Here is a 23,686-nt window from a genome sequence, read left to right as displayed (position 1 = left end):
TATTTTAGGCTACATTTCTAATCAGTGGTATCTTATAACTTGTCACTTTACAACTCATGCCTTTAATTTGAGTAATAGTCTGCCAATAACTCTTCCTCCCTTGAGGTATTTTAAAAAAGACTTTATTTATTTATTTTTAGAGAGAGGGGAAGGGAGGGGGAGAGAGAGAGGGAGAGAAACATTCATAGGTTGCTTGTCCTACAAACCCTGACCAAGGACTGAACCTGGAAGCCAGAAATGTGCCCTGAGCAGGAATTGAACCAGTGACCTTTAGCTTTGTGGGAAGATGCCCAACCAATGGAGCTATACCAGCCAGAGCCCTCCCTTGAGGTTTATTCAGCAATATTTTTTCTATTGAGAGAATTTTAAACTATTTTAACTTCTTAGAAGAAAGGAAATTTTAGCGAAAAGTTACTTATAAGAAAATAATTGATTTGAGATGTAAAAGAATGACCATTTTGAGCTTTATTTCTGTACTTTTGAAAGGGTCTTTAAAACTTTCCTGGATTAACCAAAATTCCAGGAGAGAAGAAAGGGGGTGAGGAAGTTGAAAGTGCTTACAAATTTTTCCCCTTTCCCCCAAGTGTTTATTTATATTTTATGCTATATTAATAGGTAAATTATCTGAAGAATATAAGTGAACCTCTTGTACAATTCCCTGATGTAGAACTTATCTTTAAATATTCTTATTGAAATAATGCTTGGTGATCATAAAAATCTGTTTGAAGAAATGAGGGATCTATACATGGGACAAAAATGACTGAGGACAGGTCAGCCCCACTCCCCGACTCTGGCAACAGTAGGTAAGTTCCTTAGTCTCTTTGTGCTTCATTTTTCTCACCTTAGAGATAAAATAATACTTTCTCGTAGAGTTGATGTGAAGATAAAATGAGATCATACATGTAAAGTGCACCAACATATAGTAAATATAAAGTTTTAGCTCTTAGTATTGTTGTGGCAGTGGCCAGAAAGAGGTAACTTGTAGCATGTGTTTCAAAGATGCAGGTATCAACAGCCCTTGGTAAAAAGAAACGGTTTTTAAAGCATGGAGACCTTCAATATTGCACTTATGCTATTTTCAAAGGGGCATGGAGAATATGGTCAAAACTCCTTGATTTTTGTCTTGGTAGGAATCACAAGAGCCAGAAGTTGTGGAAGGGGTGGGCTGTGTGTGTGTGAGATGGATGTGTGTGTGGCAGAGACTGAGGCAATAGAGAAATAGGTGACTTTGAGGAGTGGGGCCTGGATTTAAAAAGGAGAAAACCACCAGGCTTGCTGTCACCCGCCTATGATGTGACTGTCTTTATTTTCTCTGTTAAGGAATTTATTTAATATCCGCTCAGAAATCATAGATCACATTCAGTCATGTTACATAGTCTGCCTGAAATACAGCAATATTTAAATCTTATTAAGTATTGGAAAGAGTTTGGGTTGAAGAGTTCATGCCAACACTCTTAGTGGAGTTAGAAGCTGGAGTTAACTTCTGGCACTATCACTTTAGACAGAGGTGTGAACTTGGTAAATCATTTCACCTCTGAAATGGTTTTTATCAGTGAAAAGTGGCAAATACCTACCTAAAAAAAGTTGTTCAGATTAAGGTTATTTATAGCTCCTGGAACACAGAGATGCATTTTCTATTATATTTTGTGTTAGTGGAAGTAATTTTTAAAATTATAATGATATATTTAAACAGTTACTAAATATGCTTGAATATGTACTTACACTCAATTACCTTAACAGACGTTAATATTCTCAATTAATATTAATACTTTTAGTAAATGACAATTCATTGACGTTTCCCTCCCCTCGTTGCACCTATCAGCACACCATACACTCAGATGCTCTAAAATGTTATTTCTTGAGCACATTTTACTAACACCTAATCCTTGGCTTGCAGGGAATTAATGGACAAGTGGGTGAACACTGCCTTTTCGAAGCTTGCCCAGTGTCTAGCTAGTACAGCACTGTGAGGAGGTAACTGTAATTAAAGGATCCGTCGCAAAACCTACTTCTTACCCAGGATAGGCATGCAAAATTCCCATGTGATAGTTCAACTTGTCCTTTTGATTAATTCTGCTATCCAACTTTACGTCTCTGCGAGGGAAAATGTATTCTGCCTCACGTTAAAGTGCCGATTCATTATTGGGGGTATAGGACGACTTGGGCAACTGAGTGGCGAGGGAGTTGAATTGAAACAGGTCGGGTTCTGCCTAAGGGAGGCGAGTGCCGCACCTTGACAACCCCCTTAGCCCGGGAAGTTTGTGAATTTACAGTTCTAAGATGTGGGAGTCACCTTGACCCTCGCGGAAAGGTGGGGAAAGTTAGCCCTGGGCCAGAGACCAGGAGAGTGAAACCAAAGACGACTTTCGAGAGCAAAATACTCTCGAGAGCTAAATACGCTGTCACGTTTTCCTGTTTTTAGCATGGTTCCACATTGAGAGTTTAAGGGTGGCAAGAGCAGGTGGCAAAACTCCGCCCACCACCGCGCTTCCACTCCCTCCGCACTCTCCCTCCACGCCCTCCGGGAGGTCCCGCCTCTCTGGCGCGCGCGAAGTGTTGTCGCGACATGCATTCAGGGAATTGTAGTCCTGACGCCGGGAGCCGCTTCGGTAAAAGCGACTCTAGCCTATCTATCCCATGGTGCCCTGCGGCGCTGGCCGCTCCCGGAAGTGTGCTTGACGCCGGAAGAGAAGACGGCCCCCCTCTCTCGGCCCGGCCATCTTGTGGGAACAGCTGAAGCAGGCGCTCTTGGCTCGGCGCGGCCCGCTGCAATCCGTGGAGGAACGCGCCGCCGAGCCACCATCATGCCTGGGCATTTACAGGAAGGCTTCGGCTGCGTGGTCACCAACCGATTCGATCAGCTATTTGACGACGAATCGGACCCCTTCGAAGTGTTGAAGGCAGCAGAAAACAAGAAAAAAGAAGCCGGCGGGGGCGGTGTTGGGGGCCCTGGGGCCAAGAGCGCAGCTCAGGCCGCAGCCCAGACCAACTCCAATGCGGCAGGCAAACAGCTGCGTAAAGAGTCCCAGAAAGACCGCAAAAACCCACTGCCGTCCAACGTTGGCGCGGCTGACAAGAAAGAGGACACGCAGCCGCCAGTGGCGCTTAAGAAAGAAGGTAAATGGCTAGAACGTGGGGATGATAGAAGGAGAGGGGCAGACTTGCGGCTACCACTTGCTTCTTGATTCCTGAGTTCCCAGCGTCTGCTGGAGGTTTGCCGCCGATTTCCTCACGTTTCCCCCTCATGACAAAAGCCAGGTCCTGCGAGCACCGTAGCCCCAAGTTCAAACCACCGCCTGCAAGGTTCCCGGAGCCACCCTCTTCCCGCCTCAGGTTCTGAGCGGAGGAGCGTGGTCCGTAGGTGAGCTGCCACTCAGCGTGCTCGGCGTCCAGGGAGGTCGCTGCCTTCCCGCCGGATCCTTCAGGCGACGGGGGGATTGAGGTTACGGGGAGGCGTGGGGTCCTCGAGCCTCTTAGCGCGCAGCTCTCCTGGAGAATGCTGCTTCGAGGTGCTCCTGTCTGTTTTGCGCGTCTGTCCTGCCATCTTGTCCCACGATGGCGCGGGGTACCACCCCAGTGAAACGCGGGGCGGGGGTCGGAATTTACCCCAAGCCCCTTGTCTGAGGTTACTAGGTTCTGTGGAAGTGTGATTGCAGTTTCGGGTGCCACATGCGCTGTGTCGCCCTCCCTCCAAGCTATTTTAAACTTAGTTGCTAGAGTTCGTTAAGCTGTTGGGAAGGAGAAAAATTTGTGTGCATTCAGTTAGGCAGAAGCGGGAATTCTGAATGAAGATTGGTTTATGCCGGGAAATCCACGACCCTTTCTCCGACCCCCCCATATTCTGTTTTGTGGGGCTTGGACCTCGTGGTGGCAGGAGTGCGGAGGCTGTCACGTTCGCCGAGGCAGAGAGCGCTCTTTTGAGTCTGTCGCTTTTTCTCCGGGTGTGCAGGAAGCGTGGTCAGGATTTCATTGGCGGGTAATAGTTGCGTCCAGGTCTCACTGTAAACTTCACAGGAGGATTATAAGCTTGAATTTTGTGTTTTCGCTCATTACAGGTTTTTCTTTTATGGTGCACTAAAAAGCAGATACAGTTGGAGACGAGAAAAAGCAAAAGTGATCAGTAACAAAGAGGTGTAGGACCAAAGCTCCCGGTCTTGGTTGGTGTTACATGTTTAAAGTTGAAGTTTCGCTTTACTGCCACGTGCTCCGGAAAGGAGTTGTTTTTCATTAGCTTTAGTTGAACTTGTTAGCATTCAACTAATTAAAAAACAATTGTGTTAGGTATTGGTTTAGGGTTTTTTGTTTTTTGTTATTAAATAGAACTACTCAGGCTTGGAATGAAGAACCGAAGTAATGAATAAAACAAAAGAACTCTGGTGTTAAAATTACAGGTTGGGAGAAGCACAAGTTGAAGTATTAGAAAGCATGTAACATTGCTTAAGCCAAATATCTATTTTTGTCAACTAAATTTTAGCAACCTGTAGCACAACTGAATAAATCATTTAATTTCTGTGTTAAAAAGCATTGGCTTTTGTAATTATTTAAACTGCTCAACTTGATGTCTGGTCAGACTAATCTCAATCGCATAAAAAAAATGGAGTCTGAAGTGTAAATCTAAAATGTACAAGGTGTCCTCCCATTTTGAATGCTCAAAGGATGAAGCGTGTCTGAGTGCCTCAGTTGTTTTGATCATAAAGCCCATTTTTGAAGTAAGCTCTTCAAAAATGGAAACTGGCATTTTAAGTTACAAAAATGAAATTATTTCATAAATTCATAACTAGGACTGAGTTTGTCATTCTGTAGTTTTTCCTTGGGACATTTCCCGTATTGGCCGTCAGCATAGTCCTTAGATCAGTGTTTCAGAGCAGTCTTAACTTTAAATTGCATAAAACAAATTTGCAAATAAAGCAAAAATATTTGTTTTGAGATCCTGCTGTCATTTGATGTTGTGGGTATTAGAGGAGGATAGGCCTATAAACAGTATTTGCCTTTTGAGGTAGGAAGGATTGTTATCCTGATGGTGTGTGTTCTGTGCCTTCAAAGATTGCTCCTGGTCCAGTCCTAGACATGCCCTAGATATATATTTAGTCTTTACAAGAATTAGCTCTTGTAGCTCATCTTTTGTCCATTTGGAGAACTTGAGAAGTGACACCACAGTATATCACTTAGTGTAGACAAAGGTGGGATTTTTTAAATATGAAAAGCCCAGAATCTAGTGAACATGAAGTGAGCTTGCAAGCACAGGTAAATACATCGAGAGAAGCATGCATTTTTAAATGTCAATTACTGGATAAATATATTTGGTAAGCTTTAGATTCTATAAGCCTAATATTGAATATTGGGTGGGGAAGTGAGGCATTGTTTATTGGGTGTGTTTGGCTTGGATATTATAAAGACTGGTTCCATAGCACAGCTCCACCCCACTACACTACCTCTGACGAAATTTATTTAAAATGCTTTGGTGTGAGATCTAACAGTGTGGCCTATCCTGAGAGTGTATGTGGAATGGACTTTGAAATTTCATTGAAGAGTTTGATATTTACTTTTTTACTGTTATAGTTACAATCACCTTAACAGCTGGGTGAATTGTTTTTAGAAAGAACCAGAGTGAATTACCTAGAGAACTTGTTTAAAAAAAACAATTCCTCGGCTGCTTTTTTACTTTGTCGTAAATTGTGGTTTAGGAATGATACTATATCTGAAATTTTAATCATAAATTTAGCCATCAATCTACTTAATGTTAAAGTCACCAATAATGTATATTGGTTGCCTTTGTGGGCCTTAAGACACTAACAGGAAAAAAATAATAAAGGAGAAAATCAGTAAATATACTGGGAGGAGCAAACCAAAAGAAATACTCTTAATCTTTAATAGTAAAATAATGAGAATTCCCTAGTCATTGCATAACAGTTTTTTGATAGGTGTGGTGTGTGTGTGTATATGTGTGTGTGTGTGTACTTACACACTAATAGAGGAAGGCACTTTATTTCAAACTGTGGAGGTGTGATTCTAAATGTCATTTGTTTTTCTTTAAATGTTTTTTAACAATAGGTTATTGAATTCTTTTTTTATTTTATTTATTTATTTTTAGAGAGAGGGGAAGGGAAGGAGAAAGAATGGGAGAGAAACATCAATGTGTGGTTGCTTCTCATGTGTCCCCCACTTGGGACCTGGCCTGCAACCCAGGCATGTGCTCTGACTAGGAATTGAACCCAGCCACCCTTTGCTTCACAGGTCTGTGCTCAGTCCACTGAGCTACACCAGCCATGGCAGTTTTCCTTTAAATTTTATAATTTCATAGAATTACCCGTCTTTATTGAGGTATTTTCCCTTCAAATTATATAAAATAAAAGTGTGGCCTACCCCCCCCCCCCAACCCCCAGGGTCCTCATCTGGTGAATGTGTATGGATTTGCTTGGTTATTAATTATGAGTGGCTACCAGTGTCACCTTTGGTGTCTTTAAAGCCAGACCTTATCATTTGCCTAGAATTTCTTTAAATTTAGAATTTTTAAGAGAGTGGCATTTTGAAAAGTGAGAGGAATTAATGGTTTTCTACCCAGATGCCTGCCAGGTCAGTTGCAGAGAATAGTTTAGGGGGGAAATGACTTGGCAAACTAGATAGAAGTTTGAAAAAAGATTATTGTCTTTATATAGGAATGTCTCTAACTGCTCAACTTTCCATCTTTTATCTGACTAATCCCAAGAAAGCACATGAAAAAAACTGAGTCTGAAGTGTAAATCTAAAATGTACAAGGTGTGTTTACCCATTTTGAATGTTTACTTTCGAGATGCCCAGTGTTTGCCTTTTTCAACAGCAAGTACTACTCAGTGGACCCTAAGATTAGCAACATTTCTTTTTTTTTGAGGTCTAGGCCTAGAATTTTGTATTGCAAAAATAATTTGCTTACGCTGGTTATCATTTTAGGAATAAGACGTGTTGGAAGAAGACCTGATCAACAACTTCAGGGTGAAGGGAAAATAATTGATAGGAGACCAGAAAGGCGACCACCTCGTGAACGACGATTTGAAAAACCACTTGAGGAAAAGGGTGAAGGAGGAGAATTCTCAGTTGATAGGCAAGTTATTGTTTGTTTGTTTGTTTGTTTGTTTGTTTGAAGTTTTTTATGTTTTGTTAGTTTGTAGAGTCACATTTCAGCACAAAGATAAAATAAATTGGTCATTGGTAGCAGTGTGGCTGGTTTTTCAAAGAAACATCTGAAATGTACATTGTTATACTTAAGATATGTCAATAATAGTTTTAGTGTTTATCCTTACATTTCATGTAGTGAAACACTTACCTGAATTGATAGGCAATTTCTTTACCTTGCTTTCCCCAGATATTAACAGGAAAGTTCTGTTGGGTTGTTTGTAGTGAAACAGATTACTCATTTTGCAGGTTAGACTTTTTAATTGTTAAGTGTATTGGTAACTGGCAGTTTTACTGGATTATAATATGAAATGATTAACAAAAAAGTACATGCTCTAGCAGTAAATTTTGGGCAATGTAAAAATAATTTTCTTGTTTTGGGGGTAGCTTCTTGTTTTGATTTCCTTTATGTGTTTAGAAATAGACTATTTTGAGTTTCCTAAAACATGTTTAACTATTGCCTTATGAGCCAATAAATGGATTCTTGTGTTTTTGGTTCTTTGGATTTTCCTATTCTTTACTCTTGAAGCAAGGACATATATGACCTTCTTTATTTGTTGTAGACCGATTATTGACCGGCCTATCCGAGGCCGCGGTGGTCTTGGAAGAGGTCGAGGAGGCCGTGGACGTGGAATGGGCCGAGGAGATGGATTTGATTCTCGTGGCAAACGAGAATTTGATAGGCATAGTGGAAGTGATAGATCGTAAGTCTTATATTGGTTATTATAATTTTAGATTTTAGTCTATTACTTTAATAAAACAAAATTTGAATTTCTAGAACTAAAGAGTATTATGTTAACTCAGTTTTGTTAGTTCTTTTTCACATTATAGTGGCCTGAAGCACGAGGACAAACGTGGAGGTAGCGGATCTCACAACTGGGGAACTGTCAAAGATGAATTAACGTTGGTATTCTGATTTTTTAAAAATAATTTTAATAAAATTGATCCTATGCCTTACTAGAGGTTCACCTGTAACTGTTAAATTTTATTTGTTCCTGGGAAAAGAATGGAGTAGCTCTCATCTTAAGAGTTACGGCCATACAAGATAATGTTTTTTGTTGGCTATGTTTAGATTATAATGTATCAAGTTACTGATTTTTCTACATTTCAATATATGTGATACCACTCTTTCTTTTCATATGGGTATATACTTATTCTTGAAATCCTAACATTGAAGTTATTTAGGTATTCTGATTTTCTGTGTCTTTATAGTTTGTAGCTAATGATCCTTCTAGTCACTACAAAAATTTGATAAGCCAGTGAGGATTTGTTTTAAAACTAATTGTCCTGCTACTTTTCGAGTGAAGTACTATAATTGTGATCAGTATACATTTTAAAATTATTTTCTCTTAAAGTTCTACTAGAGTGTAAACTTACTGGGAAAAAAAGACTTTTAGGAAAAGTGTGGAATTTGAAATATTTTTATATATAAAGAATTCTTCAGCTACATGTAAATGGACCTAGATGCCTTTCTTTTTCTTTCTTTCCTTAGAGAATCCCCCAAATACATTCAGAAACAAATATCTTATAATTGCAGTGACTTGGAGCAATCAAATGTGACTGAGGAAACACCTGAAGGTGAAGAACATCCAGTTGCGGACACTGAAAATAAGTAAGTGGTTCTCTATACAGTGGTAATTCCGTTTGGGTTTTTACCAAGAAAACCTATATGTTTAACGCTGGTATTTGATGGCTTTTTAACAGGAGAAACTTTATTGTACCTCAATCTCTGAAATAGTGTCTATGTAGAAGAGTATTTTACACATGTATAAAATGGGCTCTAATGGTTTAAAAAATAGATATGGTCATTTTCATTTGAAATTACCAGTGTTGTCTTAAGATGAGGAAGATAAATATATCAGTAAAACCTGTTAGCCCTACTCACAAAAATTAACTATTTTAACCTCAAAATAGAGAAAAGGAATAAGATGCCATGCATTTTATCTTGCTGATAACCTTGGTAGAGATAATGATAATAGATATATAAGTAATAGGTAATTCTAGCGATAGCTTTCCAGAGACATCGAATAGGTAAGAGCTAGAATCTGAAATTGGGAGGGAGGTTAAATTAGAGTAAATGGTTGAAATAAGAGAATTTGTAGTACTTAGATCTCATCGTTAAAAGTACTTTGGACTCTATATAGCAATACAGATTTTATTTTGAGACAGTTTAAAACTAGAAAATGTGAGCACCTTAAAATTAGTTTTTCTCTCTCTTCAAAGTTTTTTCGCCATAAACATTGAAAATGGAACATGCCATTATTGGCTTCTATTAAAATGTATGGGGAGAGCAAAGGCCAGAATATGTTACTCACTAGCTTTCTTAATCTTTTTTATTTTCTGAGTTTTTAGGTAGAAGACTTGATTTTGAAGTTTTTGTTTTATTCAAGGCTGAGAGAGTTTTAAAGATTCACGTTACACTGGCAGAAATAAGTTAATGCCTTCCTTTAGTTTCCATCGATTGAAGCAGAAGTTATATGCCAATCATTTTGTACAGTATTGTGGTTTACAGTCTTATAGATTATTCAGGTCAGTAATTTTAACTAGGGCATATTCAGATCAATCAGGGAGGAGATGCTTTTCTAAACTTTGCTTTTTCAGGAAGAATTGCTCTTACAGTGGACTACTGTTAATTATTTGAGTGTCATAATTGCATGGGTCTGTTGGAATAAGGAATAATATATTTGCTGTTGGAGAGAGCAGAAAAAATATATGGTGTTAAGTGATGTGTTGAATTTAGGGTGATGTGATTCATATATACAAAACCATGGGATCAGAATTTTGTTTGGTAAACAGTGAAATTGTGATGGATGAGTTAAATGAGCCTTATGTAATACTAAGTACTTCATAGTGCTCAACCCAGTTGTTGTTCCTTTATTAAAGAGCCCGTGTTTGAATCACCTAAGTGTGACCTGCAGAGATTGTAAATGTCTACCAGAAGGAAATTACATATTATTGATAGGGCATTTGGAATTAAATCCTTAACTCAGGACCCAGGGATGAATTGGAGGGTATTTGGTCTATGATCATGATGATGACATTAGAGCAGTCTCCAGAGTAGGGGAGAATCTGAACATGGAATTGTATCTTCTATATGGAAATATGAATTTAAGAATTAGCTTGGCTGGCTTTGGCTCCCTCATACATGGTTTCCAGAGCTTTTGTTTTGTCACTTGATCCTTACAACAACCCTTGAAGGTAGGTGTCATGGTCCCATGCCTTAAAGTGTGCTGACTTACATTCTTGGTTGTGCCACAATTTATGAGAGTAATTGTCTCAGTTTTCTCATTTGTAAACTGATAACTGGGCCTGATAACCATATCTCATCAATTCAAGGTAAACTTGATTTTGGTCTCAGTACAGAGCAGCCTAGAAGGGGGAGATACTTGAGCTCTAAGGATAATTGAATCAACTGCTATCTTTGGAAAGAGGCAGAGCTCCCAAAATAGCATTACTTGTTTGGTGACTATTGGAAATGGATATTAGACTAAAATAATGGATTTCTACACCCATGCTTGCTTTCTGCAAAAAGGGAAAATGATGATATATAATTGTTGTTGAGAATTATATTTGGAAATAACTAATTTAGTATTAAGTATTGAAACCAGTGTATTCTGTGGAGAGTTTTATTGCTAGTGAAACCTGTTTCTTATCCTCACACAGGTTTGTTTGAAAGTTAGATTATATGGAATCTAAGATTTGTAAACTTTTAAAGTTTTTGCCTTAAGTGTTGCTAAAATATAGAGTTACAGTTCTTTTATATTCTAGAATATGGAGCTTGGTTGTCACAGGCAGTCTTCATATATGTTATGAGTTATATATTGTGGGAAATTAGAAATGGTGTTTTAAGAGAAGCTAAGCCAAAGATTTTAATTTTTAATTATGTAAGGATATGGTTTTAAAGTATTGTGGTTTTAAGAAATGTGTGTTTTGGGTTTGGTAAAGCCAATTCCAGATTGTATTACTATAGAAGATCACTTAAAAGTCTGTGAAGTTGAATTGTATTTTTCTCCATACTTTTTCACTAGTTCAATAAGCATTGAATTCTGGTGTCTACCAAATTACATGTTAGCCATTGGGTTATAAAAATGATGATCCTCCATATAAGTAATACAAACTTTTGTCAGCCACCTACTAGATGTAAAATTTAAGCATCTTTTCACAGAGAAAACGAAGTTGAAGAAGTAAAGGAAGAGGGTCCAAAAGAAATGACTTTGGATGAGTGGAAGGCTATTCAAAATAAGGACCGGGCAAAAGTAGAATTTAATATCAGAAAACCAAATGAAGGTGCTGATGGGCAGTGGAAGAAGGGATTTGTTCTTCATAAGTCAAAGAGTGAAGAGGTAAAGTTTTGCGGTGTTTGAAAATTTTTAGAGATATTTTGAATTCTATTTATCATTTTTGGTTTAAAATTTGTGTTTATAAAAAAGAAAAGTTTTACTTAGGATAGGATTGTTTGGGACAGATCAATTGCTTAAAAAGGAAAATAAACCGAATTACCATATATTCCAAGAAATTTAGTCTTCCTATCAATCTGTAGGTACCCCCCCCAGAAAAAGCTGTCAGTCAATTTTTTATCATGCAGTTATGCAGTTACTATGTTTTAGAAATATAGTAAGTCTTCTCAAATTTGTGATTTTTTTAAAGTCTTGCTTAACTGAATTGATAATCATTCAAGGACTTGTATTAGATTGAAAGTTTGTTGTTTTTGTGTGTTTAACCTAAAATGAAATGAATGGCTTTATTTAATATTCAGTCTTTGAAATTGCTTATGTCATATATAATGGTCAGGATTCTTCAATAGATTGTAGTACCCGTCATTATTTATAGGAGTGATGTAAAGACCAGATAATTAATTTGTAGTTTTCCTTTACTTACATAACATGGAAACTAATTAGAAAGACATGTTAGTGGGTTTGGTTTGGCAGGTTGTATTTAATGCTTGGGGGACATTCTTACAGGAATGCCCCATGGCTACATCTCTTTAGGGCTTGTGTATAAGATTTTAGTCTTGAAGTCAGATTAAAATGTTATTAAGGCAACCTGTAATAAAAAGATTGTCAGTGGGGTTTTACTACATTTTAATTTTTTAAAAAAGCTGTGAAACAAATGTGGAAACATTGTGAAATAAAACACGTTGAAGAGACTTAAATATTTTTCTAGGTTTAGAGGTGATTTTTTAAAATACTGAATCTATAAAGAGTATAGATGAGGACATTTTCTCCTATCAAGTCCTGTAGGGGGGGGAAATATTTTGATTTATTAGATCGACTTTTTGGATAATTTTTATAGTGCTTACAGATGCAGTTGTTTCGTGTGTCTGGGTAAAACAAATAGGATTCCTGATTAAAGACCCTTGAAAGTTCACCTTGGGGAGATTGTTCATTTGAATTAATTATTAAACTGTTTAGGTTAATATGGAAAATATTTATTGGTCATCTTGAAGATAATTATTATAACTGTTTTGGGGTACTGACAGAACTTTTCTCCAGAGAAAGACACAAATTTCTGATACAAATTAAGGTGATTTCCTCCTGAAGCCTGTTCATGCATTTTATAGACATCAGGTTAGGTATCCCAGTTTCAGGTAAGGGTAATGTATATGGTTAGAAATATTTGAAAATTATAAAATGTGGAATTGGTTATGAATAACTAGGAAACCAGGACATATTTACTATCAAGCTACATTTATAAGCTTTGGCAATTTATTCTGCTAGGCACCTTAAAGGTTAGGGAAGTGCCCTGAATATCCAGACTTCCTTTATGTTGCTGTAGTAAAACCTTTTAGGCTGTTTCAGTAGTATATCAACTTAGACTTTGCTTTTGTGCTTTAGGAACCTTTAGTAAAAGCTTCTGATTAGTAAATTTCTATTGTGCAATAGCAAACATTTAAAAATTAGATAATTAGTATATATAATTGATTTTAATTTGCTAGTGGTTTTTGTGGATTTTCATTTTTATGCTTTAAAACAAAGAGCCTTCTATTGCCTTTAAATTAGGTTGATTGTCAGTAAGGGATGACATTTCATTTGGGTATTAAATGATTAAAGGGGTGAAAACATGGATACAAATACAACATTTATTTGTACTTTAAGGGTAGTTATTAACGATTATAAGAATAAAATATTAATATTCCTCCAGAAATATATAAAAATTAAAATGCATATAAAACACTAAAACATACTTTAGTGTAGTATAAGAAAAGGTTTCAACCTGAAGATGAAAACTTATTCATCCCAGACAACAACAAGAAAGCAGGCATTAAGTAGTGTAAAATTCTCTGGCATATTTGCAGACTGGGTCATGGAGTTTATTACAGAAACAAAGGAGGATCTGGATTTCACAAACATGACAACTTCATTTTTAAGATGGTTCCTTCCTTTGATGTATTTAGGTGTGGTTTTATTTGGGCACAGGTTTTCAAGGTTCCCTTACATAAAATTGTGATTCACTTGAATCTGTAGCTCTCTAGTTTATGTGAAAGAACATAGAAAAATTGTGTATGAACAGAATAGCATCATGAAAAGCTCATACATAATTTCTTGACTCATTATTGGGAGAATATAGAGGAAAAGTTTTTTCTTTAATTTACAGAGAAATTCAGGATTATGCTATCTGTCCTTGTCTATTAGGGGAGTCCAAATTAGGGTTATCTTAATTCCCATTGGGTTCCTTTATGGGAAATACTAACCAGATAGCCTTATTTTAAATGTACTAGTAGAGATTATGATTCATTAGGTTTGAGATGGGCCCCAGCCACTTGAGTGGTTTGATTATATACTTCTAATTGAGATCACATAATGTACTCATTGGATTTTTGGTCTTTTAGGAAGAAAGCTCATTTAGAAATTTGTAGCATTAATTTTCCTGGTAATTACCCTGTGGCCTTTACTTAAATTTTTAGGCTCATGCTGAAGATTCGGTTATGGACCATCATTTCCGGAAGCCAGCAAATGATATAACGTCTCAGCTGGAGATCAATTTTGGAGACCTTGGCCGCCCAGGACGTGGTGGCAGGGGAGGACGAGGCGGCCGTGGGCGTGGTGGGCGTCCAAACCGTGGCAGCAGGACTGACAAGGTAATTTTTAAATGCTTTTTTTGCGCTTTTAAGTAATTGGATGATGTCTTTTGATAAATTTACTGCTCCAGGTCCTTTTGGGCATATAAGCAGAAGAAAAAAAGGGTAGGTGTACCTTTAAGAAACTACATTTATAGGTCCTGGCCAGGTAGCTCAGTTGGTTAGATTAGAGCATCATCCTGATACACTAAGATTGTGGTTGGTTTTGATCCCTGGTCAGGGCACATATAAGTATCAACCAGTAAATGCATAAATAAGCGGAACAACAAATTAGTGTTTCTCTCCCCTCCCACTTCTCTTTCTCTAAAATGAATTTAAAACAATAGACTACATTTTAGGTTATATTTTTGTTTAAAGCACTTAAATGACTGAATGGTGCTGCCAGCAGAATTGAATTTACTATCCTTTATTGAATACTTACTAGATGCTACAATGGTACAGTGCCATCATCTTATGTGCTAAGTCATTTAATTCTTATTACTGTGTTGATAGCCCCATTTTACAGAAGAGAAATTCAGCTACAGGAAACCTATAGCTGGGTCTCCCTGAAATGCCAGCTACATCCTTTGCTTTGACTTTTCACTGCTTTTTAGGTCTCAGTTTAACATAGTCTTTGTGTTCCTTGCATAATTGTGTGAAACTCAGTAAATGATGGTCTAGAGACCATCATTTGTAGTTCTTTGATTTTTTTTTTCTTTCTTTCTTTTTTTTTTTTTTTTTTATTTCACTAGATTGTCATGTAAGAGCTGGGATTCATTTTTGGCCTAATTTTTGTAATCTTCTATGACTTGCACAGCATGTAACACAAGTTCTTATGAAATATTTTTACACAAGCTCTAGTAATTGATAGATTGAACTCTGATCTGTTTGATGCCAACGTTCATGCTTTTAACATTTATTTATTAATAAACTACGTTATTAGAGAAAAACCTTTTGGGTTCACTATCATCTGTGATACAGTCATAATGTCCTCCTCAGTTCTCGACATCTGATGCACAAGTTTGGGGGGACCCACTTGCTTGATTGATTCTTCCAGTGTTTAATGATAGTGGTGACTTAAATATTACACATTTTTAAGGTCAGCAGTATCAGTGTAGTGATGTTTTGTTTCCGTTTCCTCTGATGTCAGGTGGTTTTATAGCCAATGTGTGTATGTGGACCATTTCAATGTTTTTGTGGGGATGGTATGTTATAAATAGCAGTTGGGTCTCATTCTCACATTGAATATGGGAATACTTAACAACAAAGAAAGTATCTACATACATATCCCATGTGAATCTACTTGTGTGATTTATTAGAAAAATAAAATAGCCCATGCTGCATTAGGGAATTTTCCTAGGTCTTGTTAGAAATAGAAACTCAGGACAAAACTCATTGCAAGTATTTATAGTCCTCTTCTGATTCAAAATTTTGCCTTTAAGTAAAAGGTTTGGCACATTTTACTTAGTATTTTAACTTAAAGATTTTTTTAGAGTTCTGTGTCTAAATGTAGACACTGGCAAGATTTGAGAATTAATTAATTTTGGTTTGTTTCTTTTTCAGTCAAGTGCTTCTGCTCCTGATGTAGATGACCCAGAGGCATTTCCAGCTCTGGCTTAACTGGATGCCATAAGACAACCCTGGTTCCTTTGTGGACCCTACTTCTCTGAGGTTTTGCATGCTTAAGGATCCCAACCAAGAAGTTTAAAAAAAAAAAAAAAAAGACTGTCATTCATACCATTCACACCTACAGACTGAATTTTATCTGTTTTGAAAATGAACTTCTCTCGCTACATGGAAGTAACAATATGGTAGTCAGTTTTGTATTTAGAAATGTATTGGTAGCAGGGATGTTTTCATAATTTTCAGAGATTATGCATTCTTCATGAAAATTTTGTATTGCTGCTTGCAAATATGCATTTCCAAACTTGAAATATAGGTGTGAACATGTGTACCAGTTTAAAGCTTTCACTTCATTTGTGTTTTTTAATTAAGAATTTAGATGTTCCCCCAGTTACAGACTGGTTTTAAATATTGGACATAATATCAGTTTTAGTACCTGCTTTGCATTTACACACATGGTCAACTGGGACATGTAAACTCTTGATTGTTAAAATTTATGCTGTGTGGAATACTAATGACTTTATGTATTTTAACTTAGTTTTAATATTTTCATTTCTGGGGAAATCTTTTTTCACTTCTCATGATCGCTGTTATATGCTAAATCTTTATATACAGAAATATGACTTGAACAAATTCAAAGCACATTGGTTTATTAATCCTTTTTCTTGCATGGTTCATTAGGTTCAAATTATAATTGACAATTGGAACTATATTTTAAAATGTGTGAATTTCCCATTTTAAAAACCAAACTAGTCTCCTTACTGTCTAGTAGTAAGATGTTTAAGCTACTTACTGTTGAAGAACAAACACATCCTGTCAGGTAAAGTAGTTTTATGAGTGTTGGGCTTTCCCCCTCCAGCAGGGTGGGTGTAACAAAGTTGATTTGGCTAATGCATGATATGTAAACTGCATCTGGCGCGCGCGCGTGCGTGTGTGTGTGTGTGTGTGTGTGTGTGTGTAAACGTCCCAAATCAAAGTTGTACACCCATATTCAATGACCCTTTAACCCTTCCTGTTCTAAAGAAACCAAAGGGCACTGGTTAGTATGATAAGATGTGGGAATGTGTTAATATTTGGAATTTGAAAAGCAGACAGCTTTACTTTATAAGGTTGGAACAGCAGCACCATCCATGATATATAAACCAAAAATCTTACTGTTTCTGAATTTCCTGTATTGCTATTAATTTTGGACTGTTCCACAGAAGGTGATAAGTATCTTTTACCTCTTCCTCTATTAGAAAATTAGGTTAATAATGGGTTCCTGAATGGGAGCGGCAGTGCACTTAGTAAAACATACATAGAATGATCAATAAACAGGTGTTCTAGGATTTTAATTTCTGCGATATTTATTGATAAGCAGAAAAAGGAATTTTACTTAGAGGTTTAAAAACTTTGTCACTCATTACCTATGTGTGGTAATGTCCAATTTAAATACTGAAAATCTTAAATCATTAAATGTCTACTCTTTGCTGATTAGTTCTCTCAATATACTTCCAAAAGAGAAATTGTACAGTACAAAAGTTAATCAGTTGAAATAGATTTATTATTCTAGTTATCTACTAGTTTGACATATTAGGAAGGAGGTAATTGGTTTTAAATGATGAATAACTTGTGTTGGTGTTTTGGATCTTATGATGCAGAGCATGTTCTGTACTGGTGCTAATGTCTAATATGATTTTATATTTACAAACATACCTGCTACCCAGAGGCAAGTATTAATTTAATCCATGTGGACTTTTGACCCCTCCTAATAAGTTAGTATGTTTGGACTTTTAAGTATCTTAACTCATTTCTGGATGTGTAATATGTTTATAAACCTCTTAATTTCTAGCAACATAGAAAACACCTATTAAAAACACTTCACAAGTTCCACTCACTGTCAGCCATTGCTGGCATTCTGTCACTAGAGACTACACAGCAATATCTGATATGTTGCAAGCTTTCAAGATAGCTTGAACTTTAAAAAGTTGGTCCATTAGTTGTATCTGGTGGATGTAAATTTGCCTCCTAGTTCACTTTGTGTCAAGAGCTAAAACTGTGAACCTTTCTTTTATTGGTGGGTAATGACTGAAAATAAAGATTTTATTTTCATGCTCACTTCTTAAAAGTCATAAGAACAATGAAATAGGAGCCCATTTATTGTCATGTGTTTTCTGACCTGTGTGTGCACCCCAAAGGATAATGTTCACATTTCATATTTCCTCTAATGCTTAGATTTTGTGTATGTGGGCTTTTGTTAAACTATGCTGTCTAAGCTCATTTGGGAAGGATGCCTGTTTTAATGAGTATTAGAATTAGAAGGTTGAAGTCTTAGAAAATGAATTTCAAAGACTGACCTTAAAAGTAGTAGTACTCAGCAGATCACATTTTGAGTTTGGAGGTTAATGACATGAACGCCACTGTTGTTGGGGTGGGAAGGGTACTAAACAGTATTAATATTTTAAAGAAAAATACCTTAATGGGAATAATGCCAGAATTTATTTAAGTTCAGCTTGTATTGAAATGATTGGAATATGGTTTCTTTTTTGTTAAATACTATTTTGAGACCTGTGTGGATTTGTGAAAGATTTAAAAATGTGTCATTAGGTACTGTACATCTAGTTACTTTACTCATTTTTATTTTAAAAGTGGAAGTAGGACATACCATCTCCAGGGTTGTTGACATATTTGGGGCTTAATTTTTGGCATGGGTTTGAAGGGAGTAGTACATTAAGTATTCATTCTGATAGTTTTCTGATTGCTAGAGAAGGTTGCACTGAAATAGAAAAATATTATTAGGGAGTTGCATACACAGTCTAAATATTATATATATTGGGCCAACAAGTATTAAAGGTTAAAATTTAGGAGAAATTGGGAACTGCTAGAACCTGGACATTTATCCCAGTATTTATTTAAGTAACTGGTATAACTATTCTCAGGCCCTCAGGTGCATGTAACTCTACTATTTAAAGAAAGTAAATAGATGCTTAGAAGGTAGACTTCAACCCAGATATTTGTAAGGTATTTGTGTTCTGCTGACATTAATATGTAAATTAGTATTTGTGAAGTCTGAACCTTTAAAGTCAGATCTCCAATTTACCTTTAGAAGGCCCAGAACTTGATCACCATTATGCTTTGTGGCGTGTATCTAGTGACAAGGCAGTAAAATGATTTCTCATCAGACCTCAGACTTAGTGAGCTGACGATATCATTTGCAAAATTGTCAGGTTTTATTGAGGTATAGAGTTAATTGTCAGCTTTCAGGAGTTTGGGTTCAATTGCTTTTTGCTCAGCCTGGGTTTAACCTTGGACATGTTCTCTCCGGTTGAGAATTTTAAAGGTAGAAAAGTGGGAAGTTTATATGAGAAGTGATTGAAATAACCTTCAGGCTGAGGAAGGGATTCACTAAAAGAACAGTGAAAGGAGGATTGTAGTTTAAGGGTTTAGGAGCTTAATTTTCAGAAAGTAAATTCAGATATGAAGGTATATTATTAAATCCATCAAGATTGTTCCCACAGGAGAAAGTAATAGAGTGGAAATGAATGTCATTTAAGTAGGTGCTATATCAAAGCCAGGGGTCAGCAGCTTGTGGCTTGTTTTTGTACAGACCGTGAGCGAAGAATGAAGAATGGCTTCTAGATTTCTAAAGGGTTAAAAGTAAAACTTACAAAGATGTATGTAGCCCACCAAGCTTAAAACATGGCTCTTTACAGAAAATGTTTGCTGAATCCTGATCTAAGCCATTGATCCCTCTGAGGTCATCGTGAGTTCTTTTAAAGTAAAAGTTTTATTTTAGGTATAAATTATATCATCCTGCCCTATGGGAAGTTGTAAAATCAGAAGTATTGTAAAGCAGATTTTTCGCCTCTTCTGTACTGAAAATAAGGGCCAAAGTAACTGGTAGCCACCTAGTAAAGATGATTGTTATTTTAAGAAAAGATTACGTAGCTTGTAACTTAAATATGTTTTTATGAAAACCGTTAAGGAAAGTAAATTTACAATAAATGTAAGCTTTATGCTGTGATTATAGTTTAGTGGTTCATGGTTAGTGAATAGTGGTTCACTAACACTTCTCATCACTTAGTGCTAAAATCTTTCTGTTGTGAATAGTTTTTGCATGAGAATCTGAACCTTTTCGTGTGGGTAAACTGTTGATTAACTCCACAGGTTAAGCTGGGACAGGAATGAGTGAGTTCTGAGGACCATGTTCCTCAGAGTTTTGTCAGGAGATTATCCATTTGGACAGTTTAGCTTTTATGCCATTGATTATTTCTGTACTGAGTACCTGGGAGTCAGTTGCTCACTTCTCAATGGAAGGAAAGAAAAGATGAAGTGGCCTCCACAAATTAGAAAATATTTTACCAAATTGTTTTTGTTTGAGGTTTTAATTATGTGGGAACTTAGTGTTTTAAATCAGTCAGCTTTGTCCTTTTTGCTGCCCACTTGGGAGGGTGTGGCAGATCCTGGTGCTGATTTATGTGTATGTTCTAAGCCTTGTGTATAAAAGACAAAGGATACCTGCTGATAACAAGTATCAGAAAATTCTGATTTCATTATGGGTTTTTAGAAACCTATTTCGGAGTAATTGATTTATATCAGGTAATGAGATTTGCTCTGAACTGATCTTGATGTGGCTTTGCTTCCTTAAATAGCTTCAGTACAGTTACGGAAATGTGAAAAGTGAAAGGTTAATTCATATTCAGGATTTTGATATTTGGTATTTGGTAAACTGAGTAGGGAAAATACAAAGTAGCTTATTTAATTTAGGCATTGTTTATATCACCTTAATTGCACTTGTACCTGATTGATTTAACAGATTTTAGGAATGTAGTATTACTTCTGATTTGAAGAAATGGCATTGGTTTTCATCTACCTAGAATGAAGATTCTGTCCAAAGGGTCCAGCTGAACTTGGTTCTTGACATTTGACTGCCTAGAATTTTGTCAGATTGGGCTATTTTTATTTATTTACTTTTTTTACTAGCTGAATGTCAGAAATCTGGGGAACTTTGCGTGTTGGAATTCCTTATTTCACACCTTGGGTGTCAGAATCCATAGTGAAATGTTGCTTCGTTTGGCAACCACACTCGGACAGTGATAGGTGATCGCATTTAAACATTTCGTGCTTAGACTGCCAGGGTCTGTTTTGGAAATTGACTTAAACGCTTCAAACACTGTTGATAGATTGGTAGATTCCCCCTTCCCTTCCAGATTGGTAGATTCCCCCTTCCCTTCCGCCAGTTTTATGGCTGAAAATGTTTAGGATTTAATAATTGGTGAATTAAACTAAACAGACACCTTTTCAGAGATAGATAATTTGGTTTTAACTTGATTTTGAGTAAGTGTACACCTACACAAAATTTACAAGGCTTAAGTGCTAAACTCAGGAGTTTCTGAGGAATGAAACTTTAGTTTTCATGGGAAAACTGGATTGGATAAAGGTACTTTTAAGACACATGTTCACTAGTCTCTAGTCATTAGGAAGAAATCACATACTTAGCAGGTCCAGACTATTGTATTTTGTTCATAACAGCATCCCTTTAAGGTTTAGGGGCACTTTGTCATTCTCTGTGAGCAAAATCAAGTAGGTCAAAGTATTGTCAACAATTAGATTGACCTTGCTTGAGTCAAAAGGTAGAACTGGAAGTAATGTTGACTGAAGTAGGGAAGTGCTTTGGTGCTGCATAATGCTAAAATAAAATACAATCTGAGAAAGAAATTCTCTTCAGGAAAAATGGATAGGGTTTATTTTTTTTAAATGCCACTATACTGTTGATTGAGGAATAGAACTAGCACCTCCCAATTACAGAAGAATAATGTACTTCCCCCACCATTTTTTCAGGATCATCAGTCTTGCTACTTAGAGTTATTAAACTTGAAAGTTTGTTTGTTTGTTTTTGTTTTTTGACTACTTAGCTGCAATGAAAGCTACCCTGCTGTAGGCCAGAGAGGGTAAATAAACTAAAGGGAGTGTTTATAGGAATGCAAAAGAATCCTGTTTGTGGAGCTGTACAAAAATGAGAGGAGAAAAACACTGGGAAAGAAGTATTTCTAGAGTGTTGTGAAAGGAAGGCAAACGGCTTCTTACTCCCTTTGTGACGGAATAAAGTTAAGATTTTTGTTTCTAAAATTTGCAGTGTTCCATTTTCACCTCAGATTTTTTGATTGGTGAGGGCTGGGGGAGGGTCTTCCAGCTCCTTGGTTTAGACAGTACAAGGAGAATAACCTCTGGTTAACACAGGCCACATTCTCAGCTCATAGGCAGGGAGACATACAAGCCATTTCAGCAAGTGAAGTGAGATGTTAGAGTGTTTCTCATTACTAATTTTCATTGCATTTTGATTGATTTGTAGCTTTTAATGTAATGAAAATGTCCTGCTTGTGGGTGGGCCTGCTTTTCCAGTGAAAATTTAAGGCCTTTCAGAATAGTTTATTCTCTGAGACTCATAATAGCTTTTATAGCATTTCCTTGGGTTCTATTATTACATATGGGTAGTAAAATGCCTGAGATTGGCAAAGGCGGAGAAGGTATTTTGAACTTGTATTGGCAAGGTCAGGCTCTTAAGGAATAATAATTACAGTTGTGGAAATTGAGAAGCGAGCGATAATAGGTTTGTATGTTTCTTAGAGATGTGATTGAAAGCAGAACCAACGGAAAAACCACTTGTAAATAAAAGCACTAGCAAAATATGCGGCCTTTACCATAGAGTAAAAGCAAGGCATTTATATTTCAGCAATTAATACAAGCAGTAAAACTGAGTCATGCAGCCCTAATTTTGCTTAGGAAATCATAGCCTTCAAGTTGAAAAAAATTTAGTAGGTATAGCAGGTGGGGTTATAGCACAGTTGCTCTGCTTGCTTTTCTATTTAAAAAACTTAATTTTTTTATAGCTTTAAATACTCCATTTATCAATTTCCTTAAAATTGGGCTTTTGGCAGGGAGTATTCTGTGGCCTTTTTTTTTTCTTTGCCTACCTGTGCCTTGTAGGATTTAGATTAGTTGGGTAGATAAATTAGCAAATCCAGGAGTACCAGACTTGTCATTTGAAAATTTACCTATTTTTTAAAGGTAGATTTCTTGGGAACCAAGAATGATCTAGGTAGGACTCTAGAAATAATGGAAATTCCAGGTTTTGGTTATTTAGTAAAAACAACTCCAAAGATTTTTTACGGCATCAGTTTTAGTCAACTGCAGTTAGAACCCCAACTGATGTCAGTTTGTAGAGCAGTCATTTGCATTGAAAGGAATTTGTATAGCTGGAAGTTATGCTCTGAAACCAGACTGTCACATATTAGGAACTAGTAGTGTGACTTAACCATTCACTTGTATTTGTTTCCTTTTCTCTAGAATGGAGATAACACCAATCTTAAACTGGTCATGGTGAGAAATGAATTACGTATCTTCAAATCAGCATGTGCTAATAAGTACATTGCCCTCTCTGTCTACAGTTCTAACTCCACAGATTCAGCCGAGGATTAAAATATCAAAAAAAAAAAAAAGTTACATAGTTGGTGGCACGTGCTATGTGTTTAGGCCTACTGTGTATAGTATGTACAGCCATTTCTTGTCATTCCTTAAACATTACAGTACAACTATTTATGTTGTGCTAGGTATAATCTAGAGACTTGAAGTACCTGAAAGGATGTGTGTATATTATATACAAATCCACCATTTTATATAAGGGACTGAGCATCCAAGGATTTTGACATCTGCGGATGGAGGTGGTCCTGGAACCAACCCAGAGAGGAAACAGGATCAAATGCGTTGTGTTACATACACTGAATGGGAATTTGGCTTGTTATATCAACTTAGTACTTCAGAGATCCATTGCTTCAGTTGTTACCTGAAAGTCCCCAACCCCACCCTCACTAGGTGCCT

At 36.6% G+C, this 23,686-nt stretch overlaps 1 protein-coding gene across 4 annotated transcripts; it reads left to right on the top strand.

Annotated features, from left to right (window-relative positions):
- Positions 1 to 2,692: 2,692 nt before the first annotated feature.
- On the top strand, positions 2,693 to 17,926 carry SERBP1 (SERPINE1 mRNA binding protein 1). Of its 4 annotated transcripts, none has more exons than XM_037164872.2 (8): positions 2,693 to 3,117; positions 6,928 to 7,078; positions 7,713 to 7,853; positions 7,981 to 8,052; positions 8,687 to 8,761; positions 11,315 to 11,492; positions 14,054 to 14,227; positions 15,770 to 17,926. In XM_037164872.2, the coding sequence occupies exons 1-8, from the start codon at positions 2,805 to 2,807 to the stop codon at positions 15,824 to 15,826; spliced, it is 1,161 nt and encodes a 386-aa protein (XP_037020767.1). In that variant the 5' UTR covers positions 2,693 to 2,804; the 3' UTR covers positions 15,827 to 17,926. The 4 variants fall into 4 exon arrangements, with proteins under 4 accessions (XP_037020767.1, XP_037020765.1, XP_037020766.1 ...); XM_037164870.2 differs by having other exon boundaries at positions 8,642 to 8,761; XM_037164871.2 differs by having other exon boundaries at positions 7,963 to 8,052.
- Positions 17,927 to 23,686: the final 5,760 nt, after the last annotated feature.

The sequence above is a fragment of the Artibeus jamaicensis genome, unplaced genomic scaffold (genome assembly GCF_021234435.1).
Source record: "Artibeus jamaicensis isolate MK-2021 breed Jamaican fruit bat unplaced genomic scaffold, CSHL_Jam_final scaffold_1019, whole genome shotgun sequence".
In the NCBI taxonomy this organism is placed as follows: domain Eukaryota; kingdom Metazoa; phylum Chordata; class Mammalia; order Chiroptera; family Phyllostomidae; genus Artibeus; species Artibeus jamaicensis.
Note: the sequence above shows the minus strand (reverse complement) of the source record. Positions and strands in the feature narration are given on the sequence as shown.

Coding starts and splice junctions, on each gene's coding strand:
- SERBP1 (XM_037164869.2), top strand. CDS start 2,805: ATGCCTGGGCATTTACAGGAAGGCTTCGGCTGCGTGGTCACCAACCGA. Junction 3,118..6,927: donor AGTGGCGCTTAAGAAAGAAG/GTAAATGGCTAG, acceptor TTATCATTTTAG/GAATAAGACGTGTTGGAAGA. Junction 7,854..7,962: donor CATAGTGGAAGTGATAGATC/GTAAGTCTTATA, acceptor CAGTTTTGTTAG/TTCTTTTTCACATTATAGTG.